This window comes from Pholcus phalangioides, unplaced genomic scaffold (assembly GCF_987345545.1).
Source record: "Pholcus phalangioides strain wild (caught in Gottingen) unplaced genomic scaffold, Ppha-v1.0 ptg000009l_1, whole genome shotgun sequence".
Taxonomy (NCBI): domain Eukaryota; kingdom Metazoa; phylum Arthropoda; class Arachnida; order Araneae; family Pholcidae; genus Pholcus; species Pholcus phalangioides.
Genome location: NW_028301602.1, coordinates 60,939,122 through 60,954,969, shown reverse-complemented (window position 1 = coordinate 60,954,969; position 15,848 = coordinate 60,939,122). Strand labels below are relative to the sequence as shown.

General features: G+C 36.6%; 2 protein-coding genes across 2 annotated transcripts; both read right to left on the bottom strand.

Annotated features, from left to right (window-relative positions):
* Positions 1 to 1,554: 1,554 nt before the first annotated feature.
* LOC149083434 (clavesin-1-like) lies at positions 1,555 to 10,634 on the bottom strand. The gene is made up of 3 exons (XM_089236724.1): positions 10,005 to 10,634; positions 7,233 to 7,343; positions 1,555 to 4,764 (listed from the first exon to the last, which is right to left on the bottom strand). Exons 1-3 carry the CDS (start codon positions 10,161 to 10,163, stop codon positions 4,597 to 4,599), a joined length of 438 nt encoding a protein of 145 aa, XP_089092850.1. The 5' UTR covers positions 10,164 to 10,634; the 3' UTR covers positions 1,555 to 4,596.
* Positions 10,635 to 11,695: 1,061 nt separating this feature from the next.
* On the bottom strand, positions 11,696 to 15,848 carry LOC149083433 (uncharacterized). The gene is made up of 3 exons (XM_089236725.1): positions 15,665 to 15,848; positions 13,114 to 13,300; positions 11,696 to 12,977 (listed from the first exon to the last, which is right to left on the bottom strand). Exons 2-3 carry the CDS (start codon positions 13,286 to 13,288, stop codon positions 12,835 to 12,837), a joined length of 318 nt encoding a protein of 105 aa, XP_089092851.1. The 5' UTR covers positions 13,289 to 13,300; positions 15,665 to 15,848; the 3' UTR covers positions 11,696 to 12,834.

Below are 15,848 nucleotides of genomic sequence, written 5' to 3'. Positions count from 1 at the left end.
TTTTAATGAAGGGCTAGTTAAGTTCTTAAAAAAAATGAAGCGAATAAAATAGAAAGAGATCATGCTTCGACTCGCTAACTGTACAGCACACATTATATTTTCATGAATAGAGTGCATACGCATTTTAATAGTATCTTATGATGTAATTGCAATAATTTAAAAAAAACCATTTATGTTTAAAAAAATTGTTTAAATAAAATTCAAAAAGTATTTTTTCGATATATTGATTTTTTTTCTAATTTTTTATATAATAAAATATAGATGTTTTTTCTAATTTTTGGTCACATTAGGAAAAGGGCACGGGCCTTTGGTGCTTTTCTCTACGCACGCCTTTGCACTACACTCATAGTATGAGAAACAGATGGCAGCACTTAAAAATTCATGCACAACACTAGATACGCACTCAAACTGCTGAGCACACAAGCACACACTTCCGGCACAACTTATTCGGTAGCAAAATGGATCATAGCAATGGACTGGAGATGTTGCTTGGTTTGAAAGAGAGTATCTACACAGAACAAATCAATGGAAGGCCGAGTTCGTGATACAGTGTCATCTGTGATTGAAATTTTCAACTAATTTTTTTAAATTAAAAAAAAACAACAACACACTACCATCACCACCACTAGGAATAGGCCATGATCAGAGATACGTAAATTTAGCAAAAAAAAAAGTTTTTAAATGAGAAATTTCGCATTTATTCGCAAAATTTTTTAATAAAAAATCTGAAATTTCGCATTTATGTTATTTTGCATTATAGAGGGGTTATTTTTTCCGAATTTTCAAGTTGTACAATACTGTCAACTTCAAAGGGTAAAACCGTTTGCATCAACTTAAAAAAAAAATCATTAAGTTTTCCAAAAATGTCTGCACGTTATATCTTGCGTTTTCTAATAAATTTTCATAATTTTTCTGATATCAATTAAAAACTATGTTCATGCTATATTATTTATTATAATATTACGTATTTCAATTATGTGTCACATAAGCTTATTTTGTCCACGACAATCTCGAAAAGGCCTATATGCTATTGCTACGTAAGCTAATTCCAATGGCTCGCTTATAGCGTATACGTTGATTATTACAAACACTTCTCGAATCTCAAAGGGGCTTTCGTTATAACCGAACTCGACTGTATTCACATCTAACACAGAGGGAAAGGAATTGACGCTTGTGGTTTCCCCTTTCAAACACGTTCACAAGTACTGACCAAAATTACGACTTCCCCACTTGAGAAAGTGTAAATTACCTAGATTTCACTAAAAAGTAGTCAAAAATCGAATTTTAGCATTTATTCGTCGATATTGGCAAATTTCGAATTTATCGCATTTATTATGGGAATTTCGCATTTATCGCGGTTATTTCGTAAATACGAAATTTATGCGTATCCTTAGCCACGATAGATATTTCAGTGCAAACCGCACCTATCTTGGCATTTCTATTCCATTCGGTTGATTTTTTAATTAATTTTTAAAATGTGTGTAGGACGTCTCATTCACCATGTATAATATAAGAAACAGGCGTGAAAAAGAGAAGAAAAATGGCTAAGAGATATTGATTTTAATCATCACTTTATAAATACAGTATATTCAATAAATAAAAACAGTTCACAGTCATATAGTTTACGAGTAGGAAGAGAACAGAATTCTCTGGAATTAAGATAAAGACCGCCTTGTTAAAACTCAGCCAAAAATTGTTACATACATAAGGAAGGTATAGAAACCACAGAAATATTACAACATAAGTTGTAAATTTTAAAATTTAAAAAATTTTCAAGTAGCAATTACATTGTACTTACAATTACATTAACACTGTATACTTTCAAGTCAACATTTTCAAGAAAAAAACAAAATACAGTGATATCTCGACTATCAACGTCTCGGCTCACGCGAATTTTTTTTTTTGTGATTTTCTGCCATGGCTAAGTAATATGGATTCTGCCAATGAACGCTGTTGATTTAGAGGCACGCGCTATCATGAAACAGCCGAGTCGTGAACTGAATTTTCACGCCAGTTATCATCGGAATATTACTGTCACTTGAGCCCGATTAACATACTCATGTTACTCATACCTATAATATTACTCACGTCCACCCCGGAATGTTTTTCCAGATTCACCTCCATACGCGCTCAGTCTGTTAGGTACACACACTCACACTTCCGGAACAAGTCACGCGCAGTAAATTTACCGTGGCGATAGACCTAAAGCCAGGTTTCCTAGGAGCAGGTTACTACAGCGCGCGCTGTGTGAAAACGCTGCTGATTGGTCAAAAAACCTGAATTTTAAAACCTTTAAAACCTTTTAACCAATCAGCGTTTTCACGCTGCACACGGTGCAACAGGTACCCCTAGGAAAACCCGGCATTAGTAGTGATCGGTTTGAAAGAAAGAAATAGAGATAAACCCGCCCCACATATTCTCTCTCTGAAAGTTTTTGAACCGTATCATGTGAAATGGAAGATTCATCCAATAGAAAATGTATTTAAAAAAAAAGAGCCTCTGCTTTTTAGTGCAAAAAAAGGACTTTTGGAATCAAGCTGAACAGTCTGAAGATTCTAGGAGCTTATCTTTTTCATCTGCATGTATAAGACACAGAAATGAGCTGGTCAAATCATAAAATGGAAGGGCACACCTACCAACTCGAATGGATTGTTTCAACAACAGCTTTAATAGACTGAAGCTGTTGGTTGTGTGCATAATGTAAAATAAAAATATCTTCAGTGTCTCACCTTCCTGTAATACTAATTAATACAATTTTAGAGCCGTTTAACCTCCTGTCCGTTCTTGTCTTTTTTTTATAGCACTTCTTGGTCTTGGTCGTCTACTTAGAATGAATAAAGCCTACGAGAAATCGCGTTTACGAACGTGATTCTGGATCGAATTATCTTCGTTAGCCGAGGTATCACTGTATTAAGCCTAATACCCGCACAATATTGTGAAAAGAAAATCAGGAAAGTTTTTCTATCAGTTGATTGATTACGTATTGATTGATATAAGTAGACCCTCTAATATGTAGTTAGAATTGTTGAATTAACCCTTAACTGGCGTTGTGAAAATTCTGCGGGTAACTGTGGAGTCATTTTGTCGTGGAGTCATTTTGACCCCAGCAAGTACACATTCGAAAAACAAAATGGAGGGATACGTGAATTTTGGAAAAATTTCTTTAAATTACTTATTAAATTTTTTGAACGCAATTTTCGTGATTAAAACTGAACAGATATGACGTTTTCATGAATTTGAAACCGTTATCGAGAAAACTAGCGCTCTTCCAAGATTACATTTTGATCTCAGCACTATGGCCGTCAGACAAAAAATGTCTTACGCCGTGGGGTCAACTTTGACGAATCAAATAACGTAAAGAAAAAAATAGAACAACCTCATAAATTTGTCAAGAACGTATATAATGCATAAGCAACCTGCTTGAAAGGTACTGATAACGAGATGCACTGGATGCATTTCTTTCTCAAACGAGTGGCATGTTGAGCCACGCCAGTTGAGGGTTAAATGATGGTTCGTGTCTCCTTCCTGAGATTGTATGGTATAATCGATGCTGATCTTGTATACAGGCTTATTCTAAATTCATGGTACAACAAGTTTGGTCGTCGATTGGAAGCTATGACGAGCGAAAATAAGTCGTGTGTATGTGCAATACCGCTATGGTATGATCGGCTGAAGTTGGTTTTCTGTGGTTCCTAACTTCAAGGAGCCGATATCTCCGTTAAAAAGTCTCGCCGAAGAGAGCAACAGCCCTACAACGCTACAGATGTTTAATCATTACACTTCACTCACAATTTGAAATATAGATGGTGGCACTCATTCGCCCAACACCATATACGCACTTAGACTGTTAGGTACACACACTCACACTTTCGGTACAACTCAATCGGTAGTAAATGCCTATGGCGATAGACTGGAGTCATGTTCAGTTTGAAAGAAAAGAAAGAAAGTACGACTGTGGGGTATACGTGACATGTTCTGCGACTTGTTGCCGCCGGTGGTAGCTCCCAGTGAACGACCGGCCTGGCGATATGCACCTAAACAAGCACTTTTTGTCATAGAATGTGTGGTCGAATCGCAATAGCAAAGGCGTTGTTAAAGAGTGCTCAATAGCACTTCACCAAAAAGCAAATATCATATTTTTCCTACAGATATGCTGCGATATGTGCCATAAGTCATTTGAGGGTGCATATGCACCTACCGATTGGATTGGAGTTTGTTTTTTTATTGATGCAAAGCCCATCAAGGCCTCACAAGTACTTGTGGTAGAATTTGCGTTACTCAGTCTGCACCATGAGAAGGCTTATCACATTACAATACCCCATACCCTTGAATGGTTGTTTGCATTTATTGCAGCAAATCCGTCAGAAAAACCAAGATATTTGTTTTCGGTGAAGTCCTGTTATGCACTCATTAAAAAACCATCTACCGCCTTTTTTTATTGCGGTTCGACCGTACATTCTATGATCAAAAATGCTTGTTTAGGAGTCTTACATCACTTCAAAGTTTGTCCCATGAACTCACAATCAACCTATATATAAGGACTTTCACATACCATACTGCCATCATAACAAATCCCTAAGGCAGGGAAGTTAAATTTCAAGATTCGATTGATTTCAAGATAGCATTCACATAATTGGGCATCGATATCGTCTTTGCCCAGTTGTTTTTTATGTTGTCAGAAAGCAATTGCCCACCGTACTCGACAGGGATAACATTGCCTTGTATCCGATTCACGACATCTTTCGGCTCGTAATGAAGAACAATCTGGGGGAAAATAATAATAATAAAAGTAATAATTTTATAGCATGTAAGAGTTACATATAGACAATGATTTTTTTCGCTCCCGACAGAATTATAAATGTACAGGGTGCATAGGCAACAGGGCGTATAGCATTTTGCTGGCGAACCATTGATCATACTTACTTCCAATTAGAAAAATATCCAAATAACGTGTATTATACTCAGATATGACATTCATGTTGCAAGGGGTTGTATTGTTATTAGAATAAAAGAATTTACTCTTTATACCATCCCCGTGTGTTCAAAAATCCTATTACAAAAATTGTTGCCCTGTATCTCCTGATGCCAACTAAAGAAATTCCACGTTTCCAAGTGCAATATTCACTGAGATATTCAAATTCGAAAACCGGAGGAATGGTGGGGAAAAATTAGCATAATGCGGAAAAATCGTTTTACCCGAATTAGGTATCCAAATACCTTACAGACCTCAGATAAGTCGTTCGTATTGCAAGGGGTTGTATAGTTATTAAAATAAAAATGGTAACTTTTTATATGGACACCTTGTGCTCAAAAAACCCAACTAGAAAGTTGTTGCCCTATCTTTTGTGAGGCCAACAAAGGAAATTCCACATTTCTAAGTGCAACATTCGCTGAGATATTTGAATACGAAAATCGGAGAAAAATTGGGGAAAAAAACAGCAAAACCTAACGGACAACGCTTTTCCACCCCATTTATGCTGTTATTTTTCAACTTTCCACCGGTTTTTGAATTGAAATAGTTCAGCGAATGTTATACTTCGAAACGCGGTATTTTTTTAGTTGGCATCAGGAGAGGTAGGGCAACAACTTTCCAATTGGGTTTTTGATCACAGGGTATTTCTCTCTCTCTCTCTCCGCATGAAAAATTAATTTTTTTATTTGAATAAATTTGAAAACAAAAACCCATTGCAACATGAATGACGTATCTGACTACTACACGTTGTATGGATACTTCTTCTAATTGGAAGTATGCCTCTAGGACCAACGGTTCGCCAGTAAAATACCATACGCCTTTGTTACCCATGCACTCTGCATATTCAGGATATTTTGATAATACAAACTCGGTTATAACGATCTCGGCTGCAACGACACGTCGGTTAGAAGGAAAAAATTTCGTGCTATATTCGATGTCGTTATAACCGATTTTGAATTTGCAGTTAAGTTAAAAAAAAATTCTGTACATAGGAAGACGTAAAAGACTCTACTCTGTGTATGTTCAGGAAGTGATCACACAGCTTTGATGTTGAATAATGGAAAAACGCTTAGCGATTGGGAGTAGATTTTGCGCCATTTTTAATTTGTGTGTGGAAAGCCAGTTAATTCTGGACCACTGCTCATCTACGCTCATCTGCTCACTCACTACGTCGCCGACTTACTTGCTTACTTACCCACTCACCTGCTTATCTACTCATCATATCACTTTGTCGATGTTTGTCGGTAAGTTATTCTAGCGGTGCGCACTAGGGTTTGCCCCCTTCAAGGCTCAATTTTTTTAGATATAACAGCACAACTAACTGGCGTAAATAATAAAAAGACACTCTACCATCTCTTTAATTCCTTAATGTCTGCGCTACACTATAAGTTAACTGTACACATGCACCTCGTACACGTTCCTTTAATGGATTTCTGAGGCTTTGGTGCATGCAGGATATGTGTATACGTGGTCTTAATGTATTTATTTTTCTGAATTATTGTGTTTCGTGTTCTGTTGGCGCTGCCGTCTGGCTTCAATGTAAGAAATGAAAGAGGCAGATGCCCGAATTTTTCTTGTTATATAAGCACCGTGTTGAAGGTCTACGTAGAGATTTTTTTTCAGGTGGGAACTGTGGGGCTCGCATTCGCGCCTCAAAGTTGAAAAACCGCAGAAAGAGCCACACCAGGGAGGGGTCACAATGACAGGTAATGTATGTCCGAGTTCAGTCAACACCACCTATAGAACAAGGCCTCCGCACAAAGCTGGTGACGTCACTGAAGAAGGCCATTTCACCTATTGCCACTGGATATAGCAGGCCGATACATGCGATATCTTTACCATTTTTTTGCAGTATATCCAGTATATTGCCATACATTTGGCAGTAGGAGAAATTACCTTCTATATTGACGCCACAAGCTTCGTGCGGAGGCTTTGTTCTATAGGTGGAGTTGGTTCAGTTCGGGTAAAGCTGGGTAAGTTGAAGGGTTGACTTTCACTGCAGTGCCATCGGCAAAATTCGTTACTAATTTGAAAATTCAGCCTTGTTTTAAAATGTACTGGATTCCTAACAAGAATGATGGAAAAGGTACATTTTCGCTGAGCGGTTTTTTGTTATTCAGCACTCAGTCATTTTTCGGACACCCTGTATGTTTCTTCACGCTGAAAAAAAAAAAAAACTAATAAGTTATTCTAAAAACTTCAAAACTTTTGTATAACAAATTTATATTCCGAGTATTTATTAAAGCAACATAATAGTTACCCCCTTTTTCTTTTTCTCTGATAAAATTGGCCATAAAAGAGTAGCAGCAAATTTCGTAAAAAAATTGCAATGTACGCAGTGAAGGGCTTTCAATCGTAATGGCAAGCATTCCTGAAATGAAAAAAATATGTAAAAACATTCTGTAATAAATGCATTAACATTCTATTAAATTTTTGAAGAATGGGGGGGGGGGGAGTATTCTGGGTCATAATGGCATTGATTACTGAGACAATGAATTGGATATTAATATAGGGGAAACTGTTGTACCCCCTTGACCATAGACCTTCCCCTTCAACACTTGAAATGTTAAAAAAAAAACACTAGTTTTAATAGTATTACATCTCAGCTGTCTTTTGAGTGGAAGAGATTAGAATTAATTACACGGTAAAACCTCGATAAGTCGATGCTGTTAACAATCTTTTTGTAATGGCAGCCATAAAAATAGTCTTTGTTCCACTTTCTCAAATTTTTCCATAGTGACTAGTTAACCGAAATTAGCGACGAGTAAACGAGGGTTTAATAACATTGTTGTGTATGAGAGGTATAGATAGACAGACTTAAGAGAGATATATAGACTTAACGAGGTTTTACTGTAATACATTTAAATACTACATAGATTTAAATACGTCCCACAACTGAATGTTGTTTCAGCTCTCAGTCTATGACCTTCAGCTCTCATGACCTTAAACGAAATCTTGGATACAGGTACATTTTAGTGACAAAATTATGTGTTTGTTTTTGCCATGTTTCTTCTCAACATTGTATGTTCAGTGTACTACAACTTAGTAATTACAATCTCTGCAATCAACTGATGAACCATACCAAGTGCTCAATCATACTAAGCACTGTGAATAAAGTGTTAAAAGAAGTTTTAAAATTATTTTTCATAAATTATATAGAACACGCGTGTACTTTAAAACAGAAAAGATCGTGTACCTTTGGAACAACATAAAAGCTGAAATTTTCCGAGTTTACTTTGAAAGATTAAACTTACAAACAAGTTTTAACTTCTTTTGCATTTTAAATACACAATTTATACTTTAAATTTTATATTTATATACTCTTTCGCTCCTACAAAAACTTCAGCGACACCCATTTCTTCTGTGCCACCTTTTGGAATGGAATTTCATAGTCGAAAAGTTGTTGGAAAAACATGAAGTTCACAGTGCGGGACGCGTCCAATAAAACTATTCACTAAATGCATTTGCTCGGCAGGAGGAGGGGAGAAAATATTTTATTGTGTTCATCAGTGCCAGGTATAGCAAATCCCCATCCGATATTTTACCCCCTCGAGTGGCGCAGTGGTAAGATGCTCCTCTTCCACTATGAAGATTACCGTCAAGGTCCACGGGTTTGAATCCGGGCAAGAACATCAGAAACAAGTTCTTTACCTACCTAGCCTCGGGCGATCACCAATTTATGGCTTCTTTTCGGTGGTTGAGTAGTTATAGTGATGGACTCGCATCGCAAAGACCCGGAACCGACCATGAGCCCCCCCCCCTCTGTCCCCATAGGGAATATAAGCTGGTCACCCAGAGGGCTTGGGCCATGGTGGAAGAGAGATATGCGACGCCCGAAGCACCAAGTACCGAAAGACCAAACACCCGGGTTCGATCCTCAGCGTTGCCACGGTGGTGGTGGTCGGCTGAAGTTTGTTTTCTGTGTTTCCCAAATTGGAGGCGCGAACACGTGTCGATCTTCTCGTTGAAAAAGTCTCGCCACAGAGGGCCTACAACGATACAATTATTTTATCATCACGCTTCAGTCATAGTTAGAAAAATTTCTGACAGATGGCAGCACACACTGGACATAACAAGCATTACAGACTTCACGTTAGGCTCACGGCACATGCATGGACAACTTCCAGCATGGCCCAGGTCTTCTTGGACCACCTGCAAGAATCTCTTGTTTGAGACAGAGCGGCGGGCCATAATCTGGTTAGGAGGAGGTATGTTTGACAAATTTATCACTTTTTTACTTGTGATTATGCATACTACCAAAGCGTACCTGGTAAATTTGATAATTGCTTAATAATAATGATCGCTATATCTAGGTGCAATTGCAGAATTTGTTAAACTGGAGTTTGTTATATTGGGATTAAATTGTATACGCCCAAAAAATCGTAGAAATTCGTTAAATCAAAGTATCATCCTATCCGACAACAATCCGTTGCCATCCTTCTATATCTTTATCTTATTCATCCTCATGCGTGTCGCAGCGCCATCTAATGTCAAAAAGACAAAGCTATGACTAAATTTCCCCCGTGTTTATATAATTCTTAGTTTTTTCGTTCAAAAATTCACTTTTTTTTTTCTCTCGTCACATGGATCTAATCCAAAAGAGCTTCTATACCGTATATAGACATGTGTCACATGTTGGCGATAAAAAAAATTGATTTGGTTCGTATTGGGCCGTCTTACATTAGCACATCGAACTTTGCCTAGTGATCTCCGGCCACTTCGAGAAATGGCCGGCCAAAGTCCGAACCAATTCTGCAAATTTTACTTTGAATAAAACTCTTGGCCAATTCGCGAAGATGTCGGACCCGTCGTGAATCGGTCAGGCTTCAGGCTTTTTGGCCGTAACACAGGGACACCATTTCAATTTTTCCGGGGGAAGTGGGGGGGGGGGGGCAAAGAACATGTACTCAATGTATGTATATATTCGAGGCCTTACTGGAAGACATCGATTACTGAGAAAACATACAGGTTAGTTTTATTGAAGATGAAGAGAGGAAAAAAAGAGTTGAAAAAAAAAATTGATTCAACTTACTTGACATAAAGTGTAAAACAGGTGAACGTAGTACGGTGAAATGTAACGGGCGTCCCTAAGTGATACGGTGTTTTCGAAGTTAAAAATGACAATCATCCCATTTACTTGAGTCATTGGGTCGCCGATGACGGATAACATAGTTTGCATAGTATACTTCATCACTTCTTCGTAACTGATTTCCGACGGATTCCAGTTGCCTGCGCATACACAGAATCAACCACGGAATAAGTAATAAAGTCAGACCATCACCACCTAGAGATAGAAGGCCTTCGCACTCTGCTTGTGACGTCAAGTAAGTAGTCCATTTTTCCTCAGAATATTCAGGGAAAAAAAATTCCCTGCTCGTGCCAGTATCATCGTTGCGGGGAAAAGAAATGATCTCGGGCTCAGAATTGGCGATTTCTATGCCCCACATCCAATCACTATGCGGAATTTGTGAGTCAATCAGGTATATTCTACGCCAAAATAAGAAGAAACAAAATAGGATGCTGTGTTTCAAAATGTGGCAAACTTGCTAGGTAGTCTGAATGACGTTTGTGGCAAACACACACACACTGCAGAGGCCTTATATCTCTAGGTGGTGATGGTCAGATCCGTTTATAACGAGGAGCCTCGTTTCTTGCAAAAATGCTCGTTAAATCCGTATTCACGTGAAAAAAAAGTGAAATTTCGGAAATATTAAGGGGGAGGGGGGGTGTTACGATCCCCTGAAGTCGAATTTTCAAAAACGACTTCAAAAAATATTCCATCCGATTGCAAATAAAATGCAAAAAATTTCGTGTTAATCGGTTAATTTGTTTTTTCATAATAAAAGAAAGAAGTAATGAATTATAGTATAAACGTATACAAGAAAAAACAATTTGAACGCGATTTTCTCTCAGATTGCAGTTTTTGAGCTCATCCGTAAGATTAAAAAAAAAATAATGCCCCAAAAATTCTGAAATTTTCAACAAGTATTTATTCGACACGTGTTAGTAAAATGAACCTCGCCTCTAACACTTGGATATCTGATCATTCGTTAGAATTTTATGAATTCTTAAAATTTCAAAAAATCTAAAAATTCTACATTTTTTAAAAAATACTTCCCATTGTCGATTGCTAAATCAGAGGTTCATTCTACTAATACATGCCGAATAAACATTTTTGCAAAATTCCAGAATTTTTTGGGGCAGTAGATTTTTTTAAATCTTACGGATGATGTCAAAAGCTGCAATTTGAGAAGATCGCGTTCACAGTATTTTTCCTTGTGTACGTTTACACTATAATTCATTATTTCTTTCTTTTATTATGGAAGAAATAAATTAACCGATTCACACGAAATTTTTGCATTTTATTTGCAATAGAATGAAACATTTTTGAAGTCATTTTTTGAAAATTCGACTTCAGGGGTCGTGACACCCCCTTAAATGCTTAATATCGCAAATATATATAATACTGTATATATATCAGACGTGTAAAATTAAATTACCTTTGTTAATCACCAATGTTGTCTAGCAACTATAGGAATATTAAGCCGAACTTGTGGTTAAGGGGGCTTGGGGTGTGCACGCAAAATTTTCCAAAAAACACATTTCCGAATTTTTCAATTTTCAAATACATTACTATGAAATTTTTTGCGTCTGTGTTCAAGTTTTTGTTCTGCCTGTACTAGAAATGTATTTAAAATATTTTAATATAAACTGCTAACAGGCATTATATGGGCTAATATTTTTACACTAAAATGCTCTGTTCTCAAAACTACGTTTTTTGTTAGATAAGGGATATTTTTTTTTTCAAACAAACTCATTAAAATGTCTTGAAAAACGTTGTGTGTCTCTGAACACTATGATGTTACGTACTTTAACACGAGGATTTTTTATTAAAATTATTTTTAAAAAAATTTTATGTTACAAAATATAGGTAAATTTTGGTAATTTTTGAAAAAGTTGCACGTTGTCAAAGTTAAAATTCAAGAAAAAATCACCAACAACAGTTAAAATCGAAATGCTCACGTTAAATTGTATAAAAATATTCACAGTGTTTGAGAAGAATAAAACGAATACCTAAAGGGAATAGAAAAAAAAATAGTTCCTTAAAAGAAAAAGGTTTTTCCTATAGGAAAGAATGGGAAGCCGAAATCGTGCACCACATCCCCGTTAATTCGAAGTTCAGTCACTGGAAAAAAGTTCGAATTCTCTAAAATTCAAATTATACAAATAATCTGTCCTGGATCTGTATAAAAAATGACTACTTAATACTTAATAATCAACATTCACATAGGATAATAACTACAGATTATTAAAATTTTATCATCAGTTACGAAACAGTTTTCCAAATCTCGATAATTTATGATAATAATATAACTGAGATCTTAGCTGCTACATTACTCCACTGTACTGGAATCAGCATCACTGCAGAATTTCTTGACCATGCTCAAAATCTGATTTATGGAAACAGTTCATGATCATTTGTTGCGAAACTGTTTCCCTAATTTTGCTCATAATTCTTATGCTATCAAGGAAATATACTTTCATTAACGTATTATGAACAAGCTGAGAATATTCCGATGCTTTCCATACTCTTAATGACAACAAAAATATTCAGATTTTGAATGTTACACTTTGGTCTATAGGTTGAAGAGAATAATCAGCATTAAGTTGTACACAGTATCGATGCACTCCAGCTGAACAATATAATATAATAATCGCGGAATTCATCAACACACACACATTTAGGTGTATACTCACATAATCTGGGTATATAGACAGCGCAACAAATCCTTATTCCAAAATGGGGAAAACCTTGTGACATGGTTATCAACGCACTTACAAGCGACAACTGGGTCCAGAGGCTAGAATAAAGCTTTGTTTTTCTTGATGAAACCCACCATCCTCTTGATAGCGCTGAATGCTTCCCGCATGCGATATTTACGGCTCCTCAAGTACATTACGAGAACCTCGTCGCTGAACCATTCTTCTTTGATTCCATTTTCATCTTTTAGAAAAAGAGGAAAATAAAAATTGTTGGTTTTTCCAAGAATTTTCTGATGTAAACAAAAACAAATTCGTTTTAACTGAATAGGTCACATTCACAATTTTTACAAATCATTTTAGGAGTTCAGACGACTTACTTCTCAACAGCTCTCTTAAGTGCTTAGTTTTCTGTATTTTCTCTGCCGGAGTCTCATTCAATTCCTTTTGCAGCTTTTCTTCGAATTCCGGTGGGATATATCCCATATGAAGCGGATATTTCACCGGCTCACCACTGAGTTCGTCGTTCGTGTTCATCGTGTGCAAATGGTCCATCGGAGACGAAAACTAGAATTTTGGAATTTTATCTCAATAAGAGAAATTATCGTAAGAGGAGGAAAAGAAGCAGAGATTCATATCTTTTCCTTAAATTATCCACGTACGAAATGAACCCCATAAACATATTAACATAAATAAATGCACGCCTATTCCACGTGTTTCTTTCTATTCTTGCATAACTTGAAATCTTGAATGGTGGAACGAGGGCCCCCGCTGAGTGTAGGCTCAGCTGATAGCCTCTTCATCATACCAATGCCGATTCGAAAACATTAGTGTGCTAAGAAAATGGCTTTAATAGGGGGTATAATAGAAAAATACTTTAAATTTTCTGGCGTCTTTTTCGGGCTGGAAAAATAGAATGGATCAGATAAAGTCACGTTAGACGTTGAAATGAGGTATGATTAATAATAAATATATATACATATCTATAATACAGTATACGTACAGGGTATTCCATAAATTTGGACATTTAAAAAATCATGAAGAACCAACAAATACTGAAGTACCGGCGTGGGCGATAATACTGACGTCACATTTTCGCTCAAAGTCAGTGAATGAGTACCTAGAGTTTCAACTGACCCTACCCAGGACTATCTGAACGAGTGTGAGGGTCTAGTACCAAATAGATTTTTTGGGCTTCTTCTTAAGATAGTAATGACTTTCTGTACTAAAGCACTGAATTGAACCAAGGACAGAATAAAATATCGAAGTAAGAAATGAAAAAAAAAAATATATATATATAAATAGATAAAATACAAACTCAAGTTCTCTCTCTAAAAATAAATTCAATAATTTTGAGACCCATCTTTGACTCGGGGCTTTCGAATGAGCTATTTTGACCTATTCACATTGAAATACCATCTAATATACCATAAACTAAAGATAACGATATATACAGTAAAACCTCTTTTGCGGACACAGGTGGACAAAAAAATTCGTCTGTAAAAGAGGGGTGACTGTTAAAAGGGGGTTCCACTAAAAGGTCTGTACAATGTAATTATCAGGATGGATCAAAATCGGACTGATTGCAGTCACTAAAATAGTTTTAGTGTGTGGGTAGATGGCAGAGAAAAGACGTTCCCTATACACCATAAGCATTGAAGTTTTGTTGAAGAATATTTTTTGGGACGTACTTCGGAAACAAACGGAAGAAAAGATGCTTGTAAACACCGCACACACTTTAAAAATTTAAGGGTTTTTTGAAATTTCCTTGATCCGCATTATAACTGGCACAGTGTGGAAATCTCTAAATTTTCTGCAAAATGCCATGTCTTTTTTGAAGAACAATACTTCCTCCGATTTTATGCAAGTGAAAATGGTCCCCCCCTCCAACTCAGAGAATGATAATAACAACAAAAAGCAAAAGCAGTAACAGAAATACTCTATCATTTTCCATTATTTGTACTGCACTCATATTCCTATTACTCCCATACTTCCTATACGAGGGGGGGACGACGACGTTGTCTTTCCTTCTGTTGTCAAACTTTGAACAAAAGCTAACTCCGCCCACTGGCAGTGGATCTGTCAGGTTGAGGAGGAGGGGGGGGGGGGTAGTGGAAGACATGTTATCAGGAGAATAAAACTTGAAACGGTATCTGCTCTCGGCATCGCCGAAATAAGAGGGTTTTAAGGAAGCGAGATATCTTGGAATTTTCAAAATAAAAGGCATCCCGTTAGGCGATGTCTCGTCATTGCCGCTGTAAGGGTAAAGCATAGAGCTTACATGCAAGTAAACAACACGGTGCTTCTTGCAGAAATTATGATAGTTGCGCATTCACTTCAATAGACTTCATTTAATTAGAATCGAAAGGTCAAGTATGCCTGCTCACTCCCTGTTCCGTTTTTCGCGGACCATAGTTTGAAAAACGATGCTCTATATAGAACAGCGATTCCCATATACTTTTCTTTTAGTCGTTGACTCCCAGAAATCTTGGTATCTGCCATGGACCCCCACCTCCCACTATTTGTAGCAACAGAAACTACAGCGACCTGACAGCAAGAATGTTCTCGAACAATGGAGGATCCAGTACCAGTAAATGGGATGCTATAGCAATTTCATCTACTGTACTGCAAAAGAACTGAAACGTTTCATACTCCTATCGAGAGCTGTCACCACAAATACAATTTTTGTTGAAAAATCACAACAATGTACTAGTATATACAAAAATATACTACTGCAGTCTACCAACACTGTAAATGTACTTTTTGCGCGTCGATATAATCAAAACTTTTCTTTTGAAGTAATTTATTAATGGTTTTTGTTTTCCAACTTAACATCAATATTATTTTATAAAAGAAAAAAGGGAGGGGGTAAAGTTATTTTAAATTGGGGAACGTTGTGTTCCAGGAGAAAAAGTTATATAATAGTTTTACCTTTACATCAATTGAATTCCATAGTTGAATATTCGAAGTGGAGCGGATGTATCACAAATTACGATTTTACCTCGTCCTGAGAAATAATAGAATTTATTTAATGAACTTTTTTAAAGCATTTTTAATTCGAAAAACGGAATTTGTTTTAGATTTTACAACGCAAAGACTATCTTTTTTCGACAAG

What these genes read in the sequence shown, in the direction of transcription:
- LOC149083433 (XM_089236725.1), bottom strand. Translation starts at nt 13,288, where the DNA reads ATGGACCATTTGCACACGATGAACACGAACGACGAACTCAGTGGTGAG. An exon ending in CTTAAGAGAGCTGTTGAGAA is followed by an intron (nt 12,978 to 13,113) that starts GTAAGTCGTCTG and finishes TTTTTCTAAAAG; the next exon opens with ATGAAAATGGAATCAAAGAA.
- LOC149083434 (XM_089236724.1), bottom strand. Translation starts at nt 10,163, where the DNA reads ATGAAGTATACTATGCAAACTATGTTATCCGTCATCGGCGACCCAATG. An exon ending in TGTTTTACACTTTATGTCAA is followed by an intron (nt 7,344 to 10,004) that starts GTAAGTTGAATC and finishes TTTTCATTTCAG; the next exon opens with GAATGCTTGCCATTACGATT. An exon ending in CAGAGAAAAAGAAAAAGGGG is followed by an intron (nt 4,765 to 7,232) that starts GTAACTATTATG and finishes ATTTTCCCCCAG; the next exon opens with ATTGTTCTTCATTACGAGCC.